We start from the raw sequence: 20,452 nt of genomic DNA, 5'->3' as shown, positions 1-20,452 counted from the left end.
GGATCAAACTTTGGTGTGGGATCTTGACTTGTTAGCAAACCATAGTTCAAACTAACCAACCTCCCCAGTTCAGAAGTCTCTGTTTAGTTTAAAACCATAAGTGGACATGCTAAAAGAGGAATGGGAAGGGGGCAGCACTTGAGCCCAAGGATCTATATGTGAATGCAGTCTGGAAATCTCATTCTCATTCTCAACCTTTATTGAGTGGCCGCTGAGACCATATAACACCGGTTCTGAAAGACCTACATTGGCTCCCAGTAAGTTTCCGAGCACAATTCAGAGTCTTGGTGCTGACCTTTAAAGCCCTAAATGGCTTCAGCCCAGTATATCTGAAGGAGCGTCTCCACCCCCATCATTCAGCCCAGACACTGAGGTCCAGCGCCGGAAGCCTTCTGGCAGTTCCCTCAGTGCGAGAAGTGAGGTTACAGGGAACCAGGCAGAGGGCCTTCTCGGTGGTAGCGCCCGCCCTGTGGAACGCCCTCCGACCAGATGTCAAGGAAATAAACAACTATATGACTTTGTAAGAGGACATCTGAAGGCAGCCCTGTTTTGGGAAATTTTTAATGTTTGAAGTTTTATTCTGCTTTTAATGTTCTGTTGAAAGCCATCCAGAGATGGGTGGGGTAGAAAGAATAAATATTATTATTATTATTATTATTATTATTATTATTATTATTATTATTATCAGTGGTGTTGGCATATGTACAAGATATGTAGGTTCAATACAAAAAAAAACACTCATCAGAAACCTGCATCTAACACTTAAGTTACATGTAGTATAACATTCATGAATCCTCATTTCATGTTGCCGAAACGTGGCTACTATCTCCATCTTATCCCCCCATCCTGAAGGCAACTACCTTACATTTGTCTGAATGGCCACTCCTTACTAACAACCTACAGATTAATAAGCTTAGGTTGAATTATCTGATACCAGGACACCACTCACTGCCCACTATGGGCATGCACCCAGACAATTTGTGTGTCGCAATGTGTGCCCTGGGGTGCCCCTTCCAGCTGTCTGGAGGCTGCCTCCCTGAGGCCACCCCCACATTTGCCTCATGGGCACCATCAGCCCTGAGCGCCTGGCTTCTTGCATACTGGCTTGGCACAAATTAGAACCAGGCTCTTTCTTACAATCACCCAAATCTTTATGATGAATTCGTCAAAAATTAAGATGGAACCGTTGGAACCTGTATTTCCCCCTGCCTTTATTTGAGCTTGCATTCTTTTCATCTTTTCAGATATTTTCTAGCCTTAACATTACAGTTGTTCTATCTTCTTTGGAGTTCTGGACGGACCATAATAAAATCTCAACATCAGGAGAGCCCGATGTGTTACTACGAAAATTTTTACGTTGGAAAAATTCATATCTTGTTCTACGGCCTCATGATCTGGCACTTTTGTTAGTGTAAGGAGGTATATTCTCTCATATAAAGCATTCTAATATTGCTATAGCATGCATACTCATCTACACTGAGAGATAGCGACTCTCCCTGGGGCTCTGGGTGCCGAAGCACTCACAAGATTTCACATGTAGGGGCTGAGCACCCACAAAATGCAGGACAGGCGCATGGACACCACGCCCCGTGGAAGAGAGAGTGCAGAGTTTGGGCGGAGGGTGGAAGAGAGTGTGGAGTTCAGGTGGGAGGGGTCCAGTCGCCTTGCTGCTGGAGCTCACGTCCTGCACTGTGACATCATGACATCACAGTTTGGGTGGGGCATGCTAGGTGGGGCCCGAGTCAGTGCCGTTGCTCTCTAAGATTTTGGAGCAGCGTCTTTCTCAGACTTTGCTGGAGCTGGTGGGGATTGAGCCTGGGACTTTCCGTGTGGAAAGCAGGCATTCCACCCCTGAGCCATAGCTTTTACCCTTTACTGAAATGTTTTTTATAGAACATAGTGCCCTTCAACAATATTTCTTCCTAAGAGTAGGTAGCATATATAAATAACATAGCCTTCCATTAAAATGCAGTGCTGTTAAAACCAGGGATAGACAGATCAGTTTTAGTCCACTTCATATAGCCGTTGTGCATGTGCTCACATTTTACATTTGTTGTTTGCACATTCCATGTGCAGAATTCCCCCCTCCCACTGAAAAATCACCCCAAATGTAGTAGTGGTCTGAGGGATGAGACTACATGTTTTATTTTGTTTAACAACTCAAGCAGCTAGAAAATGAGAACTATGTTCTCCCTCCACTGTCGGTGGTAGAACGCCTCTGAATACACTTGGTGGGACTCACAAGTGAGAAGAGTGCTCTTGCATTGAGATCCTGCTTGGCCACTATGAGAACAGGATGTTCCACTAGATGGGCCTTTGGCCTCACCCAGCAGCCAAGCTGCATGTTGAAAAGGGGGCTGCAAAAGCATTTGGGAGTGTTGTGGTGTATTGTCTCTCTAACGGGCTGCATATGGGAAAAGCAGGTGGCTGCCCTGATGGCTGATGGGGGGGGGGTTAACCTTTTTCCTGTACTAATTCCCTGCAAGGGCTGTCATATCACCATGCCTTGTTGCTGCCCCATTCCCTGCTTCATGTGGCTAACTCCTGTTTTACAAAGGAAACTATGTATTAATGTCACCCCTAAGACCAGTTAGTGGAAATCCTGCCCACTTTCCTAGGAGCATGCCCTGTTGAGCTTAATGGGACCTATTTCTGGGTTTGGGATTGTGCTATTAGGATCAAAGGATTTTCAGCCTTTTTGTGCAGTAAACTGAAAAATATACCATTGCAAGAGCACCAGCCAAAGACAGTGAACCAACCTTTCTGTAGGTGAAGCTAAAATAAAAAAGTGCCTATGATCAGTCACTGTGTTGTAGCTAGCATACCAGAATTAAACCAGAGAGACCCATTTCCAGATTCCTCTTCAGCCATGAAGCTCATTGAATAATCTTGGGCCAGCATTCTGTATTTGTTTGTCAAGCAATAAATCCAGCATTGCACTGTTACAAATGCTATGTCAGTGCAAGCATTTTTGCTTGCCCCATGGAACCATCTCCCCCCTCCCCCTCTATGCTGTTCTTGGAGCACTCTGGACCCTGCCTCCAGCCAATTAGAAGGCATGGGGGCAGAGGGGAGAAAGCCCCATTGTGCTGGTTTAAGTCTTTGCGCAAGTTTGGACCAGTTAGTTTAATCCAGTGCAATATTTATATCATGAAGCATATCAAATAATAGTTGTGCCACGTTCAATGCTCTTGATGTAGGGCAGCATATGGAAGAGAAATCATCTGCATCTTTGGACAACTGTAGGATTTTATGTTCACATTATAGATGGATCTAAGGAAAAGCCAATTTAAGACATAAGAGAAAACTCCAACAGAAGGGTATGTGAGAGACAGAGATTTCCCCAACCTGGTGCCCTCCAGATGTTTTGGATTACAGCTTCTAGCATATCCAGCTATCTGTTGGCTGTGGCTGATGAGAGCTGTAATCTCAAACAATTGGACGGCACCAAGTTGGCAAAGCACCTGTCATAGAAGCAATATAGAAACTGCACAAGAAAATGGTGTCATGGACTATCCCTCCTTCTCTTGCTTCACCATGCATCTAATTCTAAACCTAATTTTAAAACTCACACTGATTGAGTGGTAGGTACAGAAAGCTGCAACCAGTGGACAGCAAGCAGAGATACTTGAGCATAGAAGCACAGCTCAGAGGCCCCTGCAGGAAACAGATTTCCCTTCTACTGAAAGATTCCAGCAGATGTTAGAGCTAAATAGCCGATTGCTCACCTGGGATTGTGGGCAAATGATGGTGGAAGGGACCAGCTGTGGTAACAAGACCTGGGAAAGCCACTTTGTATGTAATGTTCTCCACAGCTTCTTGATTATGTGAAGATTTTGCCTTCTGTTTTGAAGGCACAATCCCTTTGGCTACTCCAAAATGTCTGGCCCACCATCTACTTTTGTGTTTTAGTTACAGGGAGAAACCTAATTATGTAGGTGCAGGATTTATGGGGAAGCTGTGCCTCCGGAATTTTGATGCAGGAGTTGCTCTGGTACAGTATCACTGAACTTTCTTAGCTAAAGTGTATATGTTGCCTGTCTTGGATTTGGGTATCGCAGGGTTGGGTAACCTGTGACCTTTCAGATGTTGTGGGACTACAGCCCCCATGTTCCTTGCTGGTTGGGGATTGTAGAAGCTGGTATCCAAGAATGTCCTACTGAAACCTTAGAGGCCCAATCGGTATTGGCATTCTGCCAGCTTTTTGAAGCACTTGTTTCTCAACTTAAGCCTCCTCTTTTAATTGCTGTGGTTGGGATTGTTTTATTGCATATCTTAACTATGGATGTTTATACTTTTATGTTTCTGTAGCTGCTTTTTATACATTGTAAACCACTGCAAAGCCTATAAGATTAGATTAGTAATAGCAACATCTGGAGGGCTACAGGTTCCCTGTTACTGCTGCAAGTATAAGTCACATGCCTTTGGGTATTTGCTTTCCAGTGCAATTCTTGGAGGAGCTGCATTCAGTAGCTTAGTACATAATCCTGTACTGGAGTCTTGCTGGCAGAGTGGCTTTAGGATTTGACAGAAACAGAGTCCATTTCTCCCTTATATAATTTGTGTACATTGCCGGTCATTTGAGTGTGTAATAAGCGCATATGCTTAACACCATTTTTTCAGACTGCACATTACCAGCTTTCCAGCTGCCTAATACTGTGTCCAACTGCACACTAAACAAGCCCCTGGCATTTCAGAAATGCTAGGAAAGCTCTCCTAGTACACCAGCAGAACTGGACAGGATGGGGAGGAGCACACTTCATTCTGTGCTCTGCAATCCCTGGCCACAACCCTGTTGACAGCCCAACTTGCTATTCGGCAAGCCATGCCATCAGTGAACACCTTGCCCATGTCGCCACAGCAAAGCATAGGATGTGATGTAGCTGAGCACCCAAACACAGCACTACCTTCTGTATATACACTGAGGTCCAGCTCTGAGGGCCTTTGGGCGGTTCCCTCCATGCAAGAAGTGAGGTTACAGGGAGCCAGGCAGAGGGCCTTCTTGGTGGTGGTGCCTGCCCTGTGCAATGCCCTCCCATCAGATGTCAAGGAAATAAACAACTGACTTTTAGAAGACATTTGAAGGCAGCCCTGTTTAGGGAAGTTTTTGATGTCTTATGTTTGTTGTGCTTTTAATTCTGTTGGGAACCACCCAGAGTGGCTGGGGAAACCCAGTCAGATGGGCAGGGAATGATTGAATAATCTTCTTCTTCTTCTTCTTCTTCTTCTTCTTCTTCTTCTTCTTCTTCTTCTTCTTCTTCTTCTTCTTCTTCTTCTTCTTCTTCTTCTTCTTCTTCTTCTGTGCTGTCCTGAAGCCTGTCCTTCAGTTTCTGGAAAGTTTTCTTCTCCTGTGAAAGAGCCTTCCATTATTATTTCTTTGCCTCATTCTCAGGCTGCTTTAGAATTTTTTTTACTGTTTCAGTGGGTGTCTGTTGAATTTATCTTAACATTGCAAGGTGTGTTTTTCTTTCCATTAAGCATTTATCCAGTGCCCCTCCATCCTCTCAGCCTGCCCATACTTCCTGATCTAAAAAAGCCTCCTGGGCTTTTAATTCAAGTGTGAGAATCTGGGGAGGCTGCAGAGTGGCTATCAAATAAAGACTCTTCCTGATCTGCTGCTCCTTTTAAGCCTCTGGTGGTCATCTACTACCTTGAAAAGTAATGGCAATTATTCTAAAACCCGTCATATAATTTAACATTGTTTATTACATAACCTTTATTTATTGCACTTCAACAGCACACTTGTGCCCCCAGGGCAGCATTGCCCAATCAGCCGTAAAAACAAAAGAGTAAACCCTTCAATGTCTGTGTTGTTCCCTTTCCCAGGTTGCAGTCATGGCAGGAGTCCCCAACGCAGGGCTTTATCCACACTACCTCTCCTACCAATGCATTCCGCTGGGGAAAAGCGCTCTTTGGCACTCAGTCAGAGTAAAGAGCAACTTGGGTTTTTGTTCCCATTTAAATCTAAAGGAGTGAGGCAAGGGGGGAACCACTAGGACTTTCTAGGCATGGGATGAGCGTGGATGAACCCTCAGTTACAACAGTACTGGCACTTGTTGGACCTTTCATGCTCTTAGGTGTACAGTGGTACCTCTACTTACAAATAACTCTACTTACGAACGTTTCTACTTACGAATGGAGCTCCATCCGCCATCTTGGATGCGGTTTAGATAGGATTTTTTTCTGCTTACGGATTTTTAGATAGGATTGCTTCTACTTATTTTTTTCTCCCAATGCATTCCTATGGGATTCGACTTACAATTTTTTCGACTTACGAATGTGCGTTCGGAACACATTAAATTCGTAAGTAGAGGTACCACTGTATATAGATATGCACAGCATTGAACATGCTCTGCAGGCACACCCTTAGGGTATGAACAGGGATGCCTATTAAACTTCCTTGTCTTTAGAGCAAAGCACAATATGATCTACAAAATGAACTTAAATACTGAGAAGCTCCTAGAATACAGTCCGAAGAGACTTGTTTGCATTTACTCACCCATAATGGGGTGGAATAATCTGGTTTCTGATTCCAGTTTTCCCTCTTCCTTCTAGTATCAGAAGTCCATGACCAAAGAGCCATTCTCCGTCATTCTGGCCCAATTGCTGGGTCTTAACTTGGGGATGGAATATGACAACGGCAAAGAGTGCAAGTGCCCAGGAGGCTTCGTCTGCATCATGAACACAGAAGCAGTGTAAGTACTATGACTATCGTACTAAGCAGCTCATACTGGTAAGTAGTCCTACAATGTTAGGATTGGACATAAGCCTCTGCCTGCACTTTTGGTAGTGGAAGGCAGCAGCAGAGCTCATCTCCTATCTCAGCACTGGACTGAGATTGGAGAGAACAGAAATGGTGGCTACTCTTCTGCAGTTTACCATCAAAGAACAGGCACAGGCTTATCTCCTGTGGTTTGTCAACAACAACAATAACAACAACATTATTTTTTCTATTTTTTAAATTAAAATCAAACTTTATTGAGATTTAAATTAAAACATATCAAATCAAGACAAAACAAATTAAAATGTATCAAATCTAAGAATGCATACAAATCATCATACTTCCATATTTTCATCTAAAAAATAACTAGTATATAATACAGAATTCAGCTAGACCTTCCTGTCTAATCATCTCTTTTCTCAATAAAATTCAACTAAAATAAAACGTACACCAAATATATCTCATAACCATGTCAAACAAATAGAATTTTCCTCTCTTTTCATATACTTCCACTGGTCTTCATCTTGGTCTCTTTAAAATTTTAACTTGTTACTGCTTCCTCATCATTCTAAACTTCACTTGTTTTCCCTTTTGTGTTATAATCCTTACATACAGTACAGAGCTTTAGAAATGAATCCAGGATTTTAATGTGGGACATTGTTGCTTCATATAATTTCCGAATTTTTCCCAATTTTGTTCAAAATATTGTTTGCTACCGCCTCTGATTGAATTAGTTAATTTTGTTAAATCTACATATCCAAATAATTTCTCCTGCCCCTCATTAATATTTGGAATATCTTGTCTTTTCCAATATGTGGCAATTAGTATTCTTGTGGCTGCAGTTGCATATAAAAATATTTTTTATCTTGTTTTTTAATTCCTTCATCTGCCATTCCCAATAAAAAAAATTCAGGGTTTTTCTTTACATTATACTTCAATATTTTTTAAATTTCTTTCAAGATCTGATTCCAAAAGGGTTTTATCATGTCACATTGCCACCACATATGTACAAAAGTCCCTATTTCTTTTTGACACCTCCAGCATAGATTATTTTTTGTCTTATATATTTTGTGGATCTTAACTGGTGTTATGTACCACCTATGGAACATTTTGATCATATTTTCCTTAATTCCTTCAGAGGCTGTAAATTTCCATGAAATTTCCCATAATTTTTCCCATTGCTCTACTCAAATCACTTTCCCAAAACCAGTTGCCCATTTGATCATCGTTTCTTTGGTTAGCTCCTCTTTAACCTCCCATTCCAATAAGACATTATACATTTTAGAGATAATTTTATTATTACTTTGGAACAGATGTTCTTCTAATAGCGATGGTTTGTCCATAAATCCTTTTTGCAGCTTATCTTTATTACATTTGCTATTTATTTGATGGAACTGAATCCAGCCCGTTAATAGATGTTTTATTTCTTCGTATTTTTTAATCTTCAGCTTCCCTTCCTTTTCTTCTAATAAATCTTTATATTTCCCCCATTTTCCATCTGAATTTCTTTTCTTCACAGTTAATATTTCCATGGGTGACATCGATCTGGGTTTGTTTGTTTTTGGCTCTAATAGCCCTTTATGTTTCTCCCAAATTTTTATTAAAGATTTCTTTATAACATGGTTGTTAAATTCCTTGTTTACTTTTACTTTCTCCTCCCCCAGATAGGCATGCCATCCGAACTTATTTTGATAGCCTTCCAAATCTAATAATTTATGATTCTCTAGAGTAATCCATTCTTTTAACCACAGAAATCATGATATAGATTCAGATCTGGAAGTGCCAGTCCTCCCCTATATTTTATATCAATCATTAATTTATATTAAATTCTTGCAGGTTTATTATTCCATATGAATTTGCTAATATCTTTTTTTCCACTGCTTGAAGATTTCCGTTTTTGATCCTAGGATTGGTATCATCTGGAACATAAATATCACTTTTGGTAAAACATCCATCTTAATACATGCTATCCTACCTAGGATTGATAGCTTTAATCTGTTCCACACCTCAAAAAAATTCTTTATTTCTTTCCATTTCTTAATGGAGCTTGGAGTGCAGGGACTGAGGAGGGAGCAGAATGGCTTCTGCCTCTTGGATTTGGGTGACTGTCCAGGCTTGTGTGGGCGTTTGTTTCTGGCTGTGACCTTGTTTGTTTCTGGCTGTGACCTTTCACCTAGAAGTGTGTGTCAGGAGGGTCAGGTGATTAGCTGTGGGTGGAGCTACTCAGAGCTTGGAGTGCACCTATCGGCGTGCGCAGTTTGACCCATCTTTTTGATTTAGGGCAGCAAGTCTCACATTCATGGGGGGGGGGCTAGGCCTCTTCTTCTTTCACCCCTGAATTCAAACTTTTCAATATGGGCGGAGAGGAAACAACCGTAGTCACCTGCAATTCCTGTGCAATGTTTGTTTTCTTGCCAAAGCATGTTGGCAGCTACACCTGCGACAATTGCAAGTTGGTTGCCCTACTAGAAGACAAGGTTACACTACTGGAAGACAAGGTGCAGCAGCTTCAGGGGCATGTATCTACGCTCCAGAGAATTAAAGAGCTGGAGCTTTTCTTGGATGCAGCAGAGCACACTGTCTGCACCAAGGAGGAGACAGGGGACATCCCTGAGGAGGAGGTCAGTTCCCCAACACAGGACCCAGATGTATGGAGGAACGTGACTCATAGAAGTAGAAGGCCCAGGGATCACTCTGAGTGCTTAGAACTACACAACCGTTTTGAAGTGCTCTCCCTTAACATGGAAAATGGGGAACAGACTCCATTTGAGGATCTCTCCCTCATCACAGTTGATGAGGAATATGAAGACGAGCAGCAAAGTCAGTCCTCCAGGAATATGCAGGTAACCTTGGAAGGGACAGCACATGGAAGAATCCCGACCAAGCCTATGAAGAGGCGTGTAGTGAAGATAGGGGATTCCCTACTGAGGGGGTACAGAAGCAGTGATCTGTGGGCCTGACAAGATGTCTCGAGAAGTGTGCTGTCTACCCGGGGCCAAGATCAAAGATGTAACAGAACGGCTGCAAGGAATCATAAAACCCACCGACAAATACGCCTTCCTTTTGGTGCATGTGGGAACCAATGACACTGCAAGCCATAGCCTACAGAAGATCAAAAGTCATTATGAGGCTCTGGGCAGGAAGTTGAAGCAATTAAATGCACAAATTGTCATCTCATCTGTCCTCCCAGTTGAACGACATGGCCCAGGGAGAGAGGGAAAAATAGGGGAAGTGAACAACTGGCTTCGCAAATGGTGCAAACAGGAACGGTTTGGATTCTTAGATCACGGTCTGCAGTTTCTTGAAGATGGACTTCTGGCAAGTGATGGGCTGTACCTCACAAAAGTTGGGAGGAATGTTTTTGCCATGAAACTCAAAAACCTCATCAGGAGGGCTTTAAACTGAGTTATTTAGGGGAGGGAGACAGTGGTCCTGAAGGTAGGAGTCTATCAAGTTCTGAAGATGATCATCCAAATGTCAAGGACCAAATGGAGCAAAAAGCACGCAGACCTAGTGGTGAGAAGAAAATATCCAACGCACCCTGGTCACCATTTCTTTGAGCTCCTGCCATCGGGACGGAGATACAGAACTATGCAGGCAAGAACGAGCCGTCTCAGGAACAGTTTCTTCTCTAGAGCGATTTTGGCCTAAATTGAAAGCCTGGACTTTGAAGTCATCTTATTTTACTTGTTATTTTGTATTATATTTACTGTTTTTAATTAGGTTTGTAATTTTGGATTATGCAGAATGCTTTATCTGAGTGGATGTAGCAACCGAGTAATTTCGTTGTTCCCGCAAGGGGACAATGACAATAAAGATATCTTATCTTATCTCTTAACAAGGAGAAATGTAAAGCACTACACTTGGGCAAAAAAAATGAAAGGCACAAATACAGGATGGGTGACACCTGGCTTGAGAGCAGTACATGTGAAAAGGATCTAGGAGTCTTGGTAGACCACAAACTTGACATGAGTCAACAGTGTGATGCAGCAGCTCAAAAAGCCAATGCAATTCTGGGCTGCATCAGTAGGAGTATAGCATCTAGATGAAGGGAAGTAATAGTACCACTGTATTCTGCTCTGGTCAGACCTCACCTGGAGTACTGTGTCCAGTTCTGGGCACCACAGTTCAAGAAGGATACTGACAAGCTGGAACGTGTCCAGAAGAGGGCAACCAAAATGGTCAAAGGCCTGGAAACGATGCCTTATGAGGAACGGCTTAGGGAGCTGGGTATGTTTAGTCTGGAGAAGAGAAGGTTTAGGGGTGATATGATAGCCATGTTCAAATATATAAAAGGATGTCATATAGAGGAGGGAGAAAGGTTGTTTTCTGCTGCTCCAGAGAAGTGGACACGGAGCAATGGATTCAAACTACAAGAAAGAAGATTCCACCTAAACATTAGGAAGAACTTCCTAACAGTAAGAGCTGTTCGGCAGTGGAATTTGCTACCAAGGAATGTGGTGGAGTCTCCTTCTTTGGAGGTCTTTAAGCAGAGGCTTGACAGGCATATGTCAAGAATGCTTTGATGGTGTTTCCTGCTTGGCAGGGGGTTGGACTGGATGGCCCTTGTGGTCTCTTCCAACTCTATGGTTCTATGATTCTATGATTCTAATATAATTATCTTTGAATAAATTACTATTATTATTCGTAATCCAAATGCCCAGATATTTTGTTTTACTCACTACCTTTAAGCCCACCTCTTTCTGTAATTCTTCCAAATTCCTTTATTCTTTTAATTACTTGTACCACACTTTCCTTTGGCTCCTCCATTGTAATTATTATATCATCGGCAAATGCCTTTATTTTGTGGGTATCTCTCCCAATTGTAATTCCTTTAATCAATCCATCTTTTCTAATCTTTTCCAATAAAAATTCCAGACTTAAAATAAACAGTAGTGGGGATAGTGGGCATCCCTGTCTACCGGTAGTTCCTCTTTGGATTACCACTTCACCCGTCAGCTCATTATTTATTACTAATTTAGCTTTTTGTGTTGTATAAATTGCATTGATTGCATTAAATAATTTATCGCCAAATTTCAATATTTTTATTATCTTTTTCACAAATAGCCATGACACTTTATCAAAAGCTTTTTCTGCGTCTAACAGGAGAAGGACTGCTTTTTTTATTAATCTTTACACTTAGATATTCTATAATATTTATTATATTCATATTATTGTGCATGAATCTATTTGGGAGAAACCCTGCTTGATCACTGTTAATTAGATTTTTCATAGTTATTTTCATCCTGCTCGCTATAATTCCTGCAAATAATTTATAATCATTATTCAGAAGGGAGATTGGTCTGAAGTTTTTGACTTGGGTCGTATCTGAATTTGGCTTGGGGATAATTGAAATAAAAGCTTCTTCCCATGATTTTAGCACCTCTCCTTTTTCTAGCACTTCATTCATTACTAATCTTAATGGTTCAACTAATAATTTCCCAAATTTTTTTATAAAACATGGCGGATAGACCATCAGTTTCTGGTGATTTCCCTGCCTTGGCATCCTTTATTGCTGTATAGATTTCTTGGGATGAAATTTGTTTATTTAAGCATCTAACGTATTCTTCCTTAATCTTGGGTAAATTGTCATTTTTTATATATTTTTCTATCTCTTCTGGGTCGACTTTTTCAGCCTCATATAATTTGGAATAATATTTGACAAAACTATCTGAAATTTCTATAAATAAGATAAATAAGTGGAAAATGGAAAACAAGAAGCTTAAGAACCAAGCCATGGCTACACCAGCATCTTTTCAAAGCACCCATCAAATCTAGAGACAGAAACTGCAGACATCAAGGAATTGATTATGGGACTGAAAGTAGAGCTTAGTGAAAAAATAGACTCCATAAATGAAAAATTAGATAAGATGGGGAATAAAATTGAACAGAATACAAAAAAGATTGAACAAAATGCTAATGCAATAGAACATTTATATAAACAATTTACAGAGTTACAGACAGCAAGTTCTTTCAGGTCTTTTGCATTCTTTCAATAACCTCAAAACACCCACAACTTACATTTAAAACACATGGCTTCCCTCCAAGAATCCTGGAAACTATACTTTGTTGTTGTGAAGTGTGGCTCTGTGAGGGGTATACTGCAGTTCCCAGTGCTTTAAATCTATGGTGTGGATACTGACCAGTTGGAAGTAGGATAAAATAAAAATTTATAATAATTGGCTCCTACCTTTTATTGTTTTATTTTGTTTCATTATGATGCCTTGAAGCCGTGCCTGCAACTATGCAGACTGTAACAAAACTTATTGAAAACTCCATAAAAATGTTGTTATTATTATTTTTTAAAGTTTGCTTTGGTCACCTTCCAGGTTTCCATTCAGCATGCATAAGAAGGAAAGGGCCCTTGTTTTTATTTTTATTAAAAAAATATGTTGTGTGTGTATGTGTGCTTGCCATATAATAATAGCAGATTCATCTTACTATGTTTCAGACTTTCAAGTGGAATTAAAGCTTTTAGCAGCTGCAGTATTAAAGACTTCCAAAATTTCATTAAATTCAAGGGAGCCCACTGCCTCTCTAATCGACCTAATTTAAAATTGTTTTACAAGAAGCGAAGTGCCAGAAGCAAAGCGCTTTGTGGGAATGGTGTTCTGGAAGCTGGAGAGAAGTGTGACTGCGGCTCTGAAGAGGTAAGTACCTCCTGTTTTCCAGTTTTGTTCATTTCAATGTGTATTGTGCCCTATTCCAGGGGGTTTGGGTCAATTATTTAAAATAAACAGCGAAGCAGACATTTAGAATAATTCCCACCTACCTGTGCCTGCCTTCCACTTTTGATCTGGGAAGCCTCCAGGGCTGCTGCAAACTCCCCTTTTGGAAAACTGGCAGCTGCCTTAAACCAAGCCTACCTGGAGATGATAGGGATTGAACCTGGGACCTTCTGCATTCAAAACCGATGCTCTAGCACTGAGCTACAGCCCTTCTGGTTGTTTTTGCCTGCTCCTGGTGTGTTTCAATTGGAAAAATACTTGTCGCATTCTCTTCTAGCACAGCTTTGGAAATTTAAAAACAACTTGGTTTGTTTTTAAATGAAAAACTATGTACAGTAGCAGTTATTTGAAAACCCACTCAAAGCCAACAGGAGACCATGTATATGTGTGAAGACCAGTTTACTGTCAGAAATTTAAAACTAACCCTATATCCAAACACTGTCCAACCAGTTGGACAGTGTTCTCGAAGCTACGAACATGAGTTTGACCAAACTGCGGGAGGCAGTGCAAGACAGGAGTGCCTGGCGTGCTATGGTCCATGGGGTCACGAAGAGTCGGACACGACTAAACGACTAAACAATATCCAAACAACAGTACAAAAAGCTCATTGGCTTAGAACCAGGTTACCTTAGGAACCAATATATATCTGTCTAGGAATTAAGATCAAAGTCAGAGAATCATAGAATTGTAGAGTTGGAAGGGACCATGAGGGTCATCTAGTCTAGTCCAACCCCCTGCAATGCAGGAATCTTTTTGCCCAACATGGGGCTTGAAACCATGTCCCTGAGATTAAGAGTCTCATGTTCTACTGAATGAGCTGTCAGATTCCTTGTTCTTGGTGCCATCTCAATATATTTATCGAGTTAGCACAAGAAACAGGTCCTTTCTGCAGCTCACAGTTTCTTTATCAATTGAAAACTGGCAGGCAGCAGTGACTGGTTCAAAGGGCAAATGAGGCTTTACCCTTCCAACCTCAGTGCCCCCTCACCTGCCCACCTTTTAATGTATAACCATTTCAGGAGGTGGCAGTCGGCTTCCCCTCCCTCATTCTCAATGTTGTCCCTTGGATAAATCCGCAAGGATGGGGATGGGGACAAAACCAGAATGAGTTGGTTCTGTCTGTTGTTGGCTCTGGTTCTTCTTACTATTAGTCTCCCTGCCTTCCGCCCTGGCTGTCCCAATGGGCACCAGTCACCACTGCTGTCTTTTTTGCCAGAAATTGAAGATGCTTTTTATTTCAACACCCAGGGTTATGGATGCAAGTTTTAATACAGTAGCAGGGGAACAATGGCCCTCCAGATGTTGTTGGAATACCACTCCCATCTTCCCTGACTATCGGCCATGCTGGCTGGGCTTGATGGAAGCTGTGGTCCAAAGCACCTGGAGGGCACCAGGTTGGTGAAGAGAAAACACATGTGAGAGCTGGAGTTAAGGTGAAAAGCACCTTGCCTTTTAGCTGTAGTACAGCTGTTATGGCAGGTACTCCATTCTCCCGGAACACAGTCTCGGAAAAACCCTTCCCCTGGCTCAACAAATATTCTTTCCGTGGAGGGAAGAGCAAGGGGATTGGAACCTGTGAGGGCCAGGGAAGGCCTCTGAGGGCCCCAGCCTGCCTTCGGGTTTCCAACTGCTGCGATGTGAAATTGAGAAGGTGCTCTCCTTCCCCACCAACCACAGAATCATATCCCTTGTTTTCATCATTAGACTAGAGGGCGGTCCTTACTTCTCCTTAGAGCCTGCACACATTGCTGGCACAAGCGCATAATGGCTGCTGCAGGAATGGACACAACAGACTGGCATTAGGCTGAATAAGGTCACATCTTCATTGATCATAGGAAAGAGTAGGTTTGGCTAAGGCACTGGGCATGTATCCTGCATCAGGCAGCCTGCCTGCTACCTGATACGGACCCAATGGGTTCCACCCTGTGCTGGGGAGTCGCCCCCAATGTAGATTGGGTGTCCTGACTCCACACAGGCCACCATTTGGAGAGGTGTATTGGCCCATCAAGTCCCCCTGTGGACTCCTAGACAGAGTTACCTTTCCTGGACTCCTCTAACAGTGTACCTCTGTGACTAAGGATCCAGTCCAATGCCTCATCCACCCAAGTTGTGACAGTTGCTATGAGGTAGGTGAAAACCTGCAAAGTGGCCAGTTTGCTTGCAGGAGAAAATTCCTTTCTGGCCACAAATACGACAGCCGAGTAAATCACAGCAAGGTTCATATGCCACTTGCCCACTCTCCCGTTGAGTGGTCCCTAACAGACTGGGTGGGTGGAATATCCAATGACAATCTCCTAAATAGGCCAGAGAAACCCTGCCATTGATTGGCCCTACCTACAGGCCCTACCTGCAAGGCTGTTGCGGCTGGAGGTGGGGTGATGCCAGGTAACCACTCCTTCCCCCAGCTGCAAGCAGAAAACGGCCGCCCCATCCAGCAGACATTGCCCATCCAGAGCCCCAGGTGAGCAGTTTCTCTCTCTTCTGCATCAAGGGGTAGGTAGGGGATGATAGCTCAGTGACAGAGCACATGCCCCATATGCAGAAGAACTTAGAATTGATTCTGAATATTCCCATCTAAAGCATTCCAGGCAGCAGGGCTGGGAAAGACCCCACACTAAAGACGCTCCAAAGGACCCCCAGAAGAGGGAGCTAAACATTAGCATGTGCCCCGTTTTCCCACCCTGACTGAAAAGTGGGCAAAAAATGCCCTCCCCAAGCATCCTCTCTCCCTATAGGAAGAAAGATACATTGAACCCCCCCCCCCTCTTTTGAGTATAAAAGCAAGTAAGGGGGTGATGTTGTGCATACAAACTACAGGAAGGGAATGATTAAACAGCACCCATCCTCCCCCAGGCTGCTCATAATGCTCTTGATAGTGGCAGCTTGGTTGCTGGTAGGGTAGGGGGGGGGGTGACAGAATCTCATAACTGATATCTCAAGATATATTGAATCTGAACTGATTTTATGTTATGTGCTGGTGTTGTTTTAGACTGTTATTTTTATTTAAATACCTGTACACTTTATAGTAAGGTTTTTGTTATATACTGTATAACAGTTGTAACTTTTAAAAATTCAACGTAACTGATATATATTTGTAAATACCTCCGGGATGCCTCATGGGAAGTGATTCATATATTAAAAATAGTATTATAATCAGGTTTATTTGAGTAAAATTTGAAGTCAACCTTTCCCTCTTGTACTTTCTTGTCTTTTGAAATTCCTCTGTGTAAGAAAGCATGATGTAGCAGAAAAGATTTGGGCAGATTCCATGTATAAAACTTTACATTTATTCATTTAATAAAATTTATACACTGCTTGATTGTAAAACAACCCTCAAAGTGGCTTACAGAAAAAGATAAAACAATAGAGTGTCCTGTTGGGTTTGGCTTTGGAGTTTCAGCTTTCACTTTTATTTTTTTATTGTCTAAACTCTTTACTGACCCCCAAACAAAAAGATGTATATTTTTGTTTTCAGGAATGTAAGTACAGTAAATGCTGTACTAGCTCATGTACGTTTCTTCGTGGAGCAGTATGCAGCAATGAATTGTGCTGTGAAAATTGTCAGGTAAGATGCTAAAGGACTCTCTTCATTGCCTTGGCCACAACGTTCACCTCAGTTTATTTGAATTGACACGACCACTTCCTCTGAATTTTATCTCTGTAACCTCTGTATTGCAGCCAATGCTCATCCTACAGGGACATGGCTAGCTTAGTTTCATTAATTTCAGTGGGTCTACTGTGAGTAGAACTTAGTTGGTTACAACCATTTGCAGCCTGATGTAAGATGCTAATCAACTTTGAACTGCAATCAGATCAAGGAAGAATTTCCTTTAAAGATGGAATGCCACTTTTGAGGATTTCCATATCAGCATCAAATGCTGATGTTCAAGGGTAGGGAAAGAATCTCAGGATCTCAGCAGCAATGGAAGCAATGACAGGTGAGTGTGAAGGTTTACCAGAGTTCTGCAGACCAGTGTTTCTCAACCGCTGTAGTGTGCCGCGAGACGCTGGCTGGTGTGCCGCGACGTGCGGCGACGAGAAGGGTGATTTACATTGTCACGTGCCTGGCGGCCGCCAATAATCAACACTGACCCGCCGGAAAGCAATATTTCTCCTCCTCTTTCCCAAAGCTCAGTGCAAACGAGCCTGGCGGCCGCCAATACACATCACTGACCCACCGAAAAGCAATATTTCTCCTCCTCTTTCCCAAAGCTCAGTGCAAACGAGCCTGGCGGCCGCCAATACACCCACTCACCCGGCCACTCCGCTGGTTCGACGCGCAGCTGCGCCCACGGCAACCGTGCTGTGCCTGCTCGCCCGCTGCGCAGCAGCACCTGTGGCAGCCGCGCTGTGCGCGACGCCCGCCCGCCACACTGGGAAACGGGGCGGGGGGCGCTGGAGGGATCCGTCGCTCCACGGCGCCAGGGGCGCTTAAGACGGCCCTGTCTGGGAGTTCTTGGTCCACATACTGCCTAAGCCTGCCTTGTAGAATTTTAAGCATAACTGTGCTAGCGTGTGAAATGAGGGCAATTGTGTAAGCAGCTTACAGTCTCTTAAGAAAAAAATTCTTTCCAGCAGCACCTTAAAGACCAACTAAGTTTTTTTATTTAATATGAGCTTTCCTGTGCATGCACACGAAACCTCATACCAAAATAAAATACTTAGTTGGTCTTTAAGGTGCTGCTGGAAGGAATTTTTTTTATTTTGTTTCGACTATGTCAGATCAACACGGCTACCTACCTGTAACTAGTCTCTTAAGAGTTAAAGAAAGAGACAGGCCTCTTAGACCATCTTGTAAGGACCGTGTGGGCCTGTGCCCTGTTTATGTGGCTTAACCCACAGATAAACTTTAGGACCTGTGCATAAGTCTAAGGGGATTGAAATGGGAAGGATAACTGCAAATAGTGGAGAGAACAGTAATCCTCCTCCACCCTAGCTGTAGTTCTCCATGAAACTACTCTATTGATACTTTCCTTCTTCCTTTTCCTTTTCACCTAGTTTAAGCCAAGAAACACAATCTGTAGAGCAGCTGTGGACAGTGTCTGCGATTTCCCTGAGTACTGCAATGGCAGTTCGGCGTCCTGCCCAAGCAATGTTTATGCCCAGAATGGCTATAGCTGTGCCTCTAATGCTGGCTACTGTTATGGTGGATCCTGTCAGGCGGCTGATCTACAATGTCAGGATCTTTTTGGTGAAAGTAAGTGAGACAACTCGCTTTTTGGCTTGTTTTAAAAACAAAATGAAATATTTACCTTTAAAAACAACAACCAAGGAAGCAAGCAGCTTCCTTCTGTAACCAAATTGCGTGTGCATGCCCACTCACACCTATACCATGAGCTTTCGTACCAGTTTGCCCGTCCAATGAGTCCTGGGTTTCTCTTGGACTCTTTGAGCAGAATTCAGTGTCGCATGATTTAGATTGTTTTGTTCCATCAACAATGCAAGCATTTCTGCTTGGCAGATGAAACCATCTCCCCACTCCTCCCTCCACGCCCTTTTTGGGGGGCTCTCCTGACACATATGCCCTTTCACCTGAGCTGGCTAGAGGGGTAAGCCCATAGTGTAGACAGATTCCTCCGAGCTGGAAGGCCCACCACTTGCTCCCTGGACCCGTGCCCGTCTTGGCTGATTAGAGCGTGTCCAGATGAGGTACGGGCCCCCCTGGGTGAGATCATCAACTTGTCCCTGGGCACAGGGACTTTCCCAGAGGAGTTGAAGGAGGCAGTGGTGCGTCCACTCTTAAAGAAAACATCTCTAGATCCTTTAGATCTATCCAATTATCGCCCGGTTTCGAATCTTCCGTACCTGGGTAAGATAATTGAGAGAGTGGTTGCCGAACAGCTTGGTAGGTTTCTGGATGAAACATCGGCTCTAGATCCATTTCAGTCCGGCTTTCACCCTGGTCATGGGACCGAGACAGCTCTGGTCGCCTTAACAGATGATCTCCGTAGACAGCTGGATCGAGGTGGGTCGGGACTGCTGATTCTTTTAGACCTGTCAGCAGCCTTCGATATGGTCGATCATGAACTTTTAGACCACCGCCTTGCCGACGTGGGGATTCAGGGCACAGTCCAACAATGGCTGCGTTCCTTCATCTCAGGTCGGGGACAGAGAGTGGCGCTGGGGAGGGAGTTGTCGCCGCGGCACCCCTTGGTGTGTGGAGTCCCGCAAGGCGCAATCCTTTCCCCAATGCTTTTTAATATCTTTATGTGCCCCCTTGCCCAGATTGTCCGGAGTTTTGGGCTGGGTTGTCATCAATATGCTGATGACACCCAGATCTATCTGTTGATGGACAGCTGCCCTGCCTCGGCCCCGGACACACTCACCAGGTGCTTGGAAGCTGTGGCTGGATGGCTACGTGGGAGCCGACTGAAGTTAAATCCTTCGAAGACAGAGGTCCTCTGGCTAGGTCGGGGCGACATGGGGTTGGGGGGCCAACTCCCATCTTTTGCAGGGGCTCAATTGGTACCAGCGCCTTCTGTCAAGAGTTTGGGTGTAACCTTTGACGCCTCCCTTTCCATAGAGGCGCAGGTTGCATCCACAGCAAAGGTGGCATTTTTCCATCTTCGCCGCATCAAGCAGTTGGTCCCTTACCTCTCTCGCCCCGATCTGGCCACAGTGATCCATGCGACGATCACCTCCAGGCTTGACTATTGTAACTCGCTCTACGCAGGGTTGCCCTTAAAGCTGACCCAGAAACTCCAGCGGGTGCAGAATGCCGCGGCGAGGCTCCTTACAGGGTCCAGGCCGCGGGATCACATTCATCCAGTGCTTTACCAGCTGCACTGGCTCCCGGTGGAGTACAGGATCAGGTTTAAGGTGCTGGTTTTGACCTTTAAAGCCCTATGCGACTTGGGACCCTCGTACCTACGGGACCGCCTCTCCTGGTATGCCCCGCGGAGGACCTTAAGGTCCACAAATAATAATATTCTGGAGATCCCGAGTCATAAGATGGCTAGACTGGCCTCTACTAGAGCCAGGGCCTTTTCAGTACTGGCCCCAA

At 43.5% G+C, this 20,452-nt stretch overlaps 1 protein-coding gene across 1 annotated transcript in view; it reads left to right on the top strand.

Moving 5' to 3' along the window:
• Positions 1-20,452, top strand: part of LOC118096803 (disintegrin and metalloproteinase domain-containing protein 2-like) — a 48,474-nt gene that overhangs the window by 11,097 nt on the left and 16,925 nt on the right. Inside the window, exons 8-13 of the mRNA XM_060283088.1 lie at positions 1,245-1,411; positions 3,913-3,994; positions 6,556-6,695; positions 13,173-13,371; positions 16,925-17,014; positions 18,448-18,646. Coding sequence (XP_060139071.1) covers positions 1,245-1,411; positions 3,913-3,994; positions 6,556-6,695; positions 13,173-13,371; positions 16,925-17,014; positions 18,448-18,646 — 877 coding nt within the window. The remainder of the gene's footprint in view (positions 1-1,244; positions 1,412-3,912; positions 3,995-6,555; positions 6,696-13,172; positions 13,372-16,924; positions 17,015-18,447; positions 18,647-20,452) is intronic.

This window comes from Zootoca vivipara, chromosome 15, assembly GCF_963506605.1.
Source record: "Zootoca vivipara chromosome 15, rZooViv1.1, whole genome shotgun sequence".
Taxonomy (NCBI): domain Eukaryota; kingdom Metazoa; phylum Chordata; class Lepidosauria; order Squamata; family Lacertidae; genus Zootoca; species Zootoca vivipara.
The sequence above is the reverse complement of the archived record's forward strand: the minus strand, read 5'-3'. Positions and strand labels throughout refer to the sequence as shown.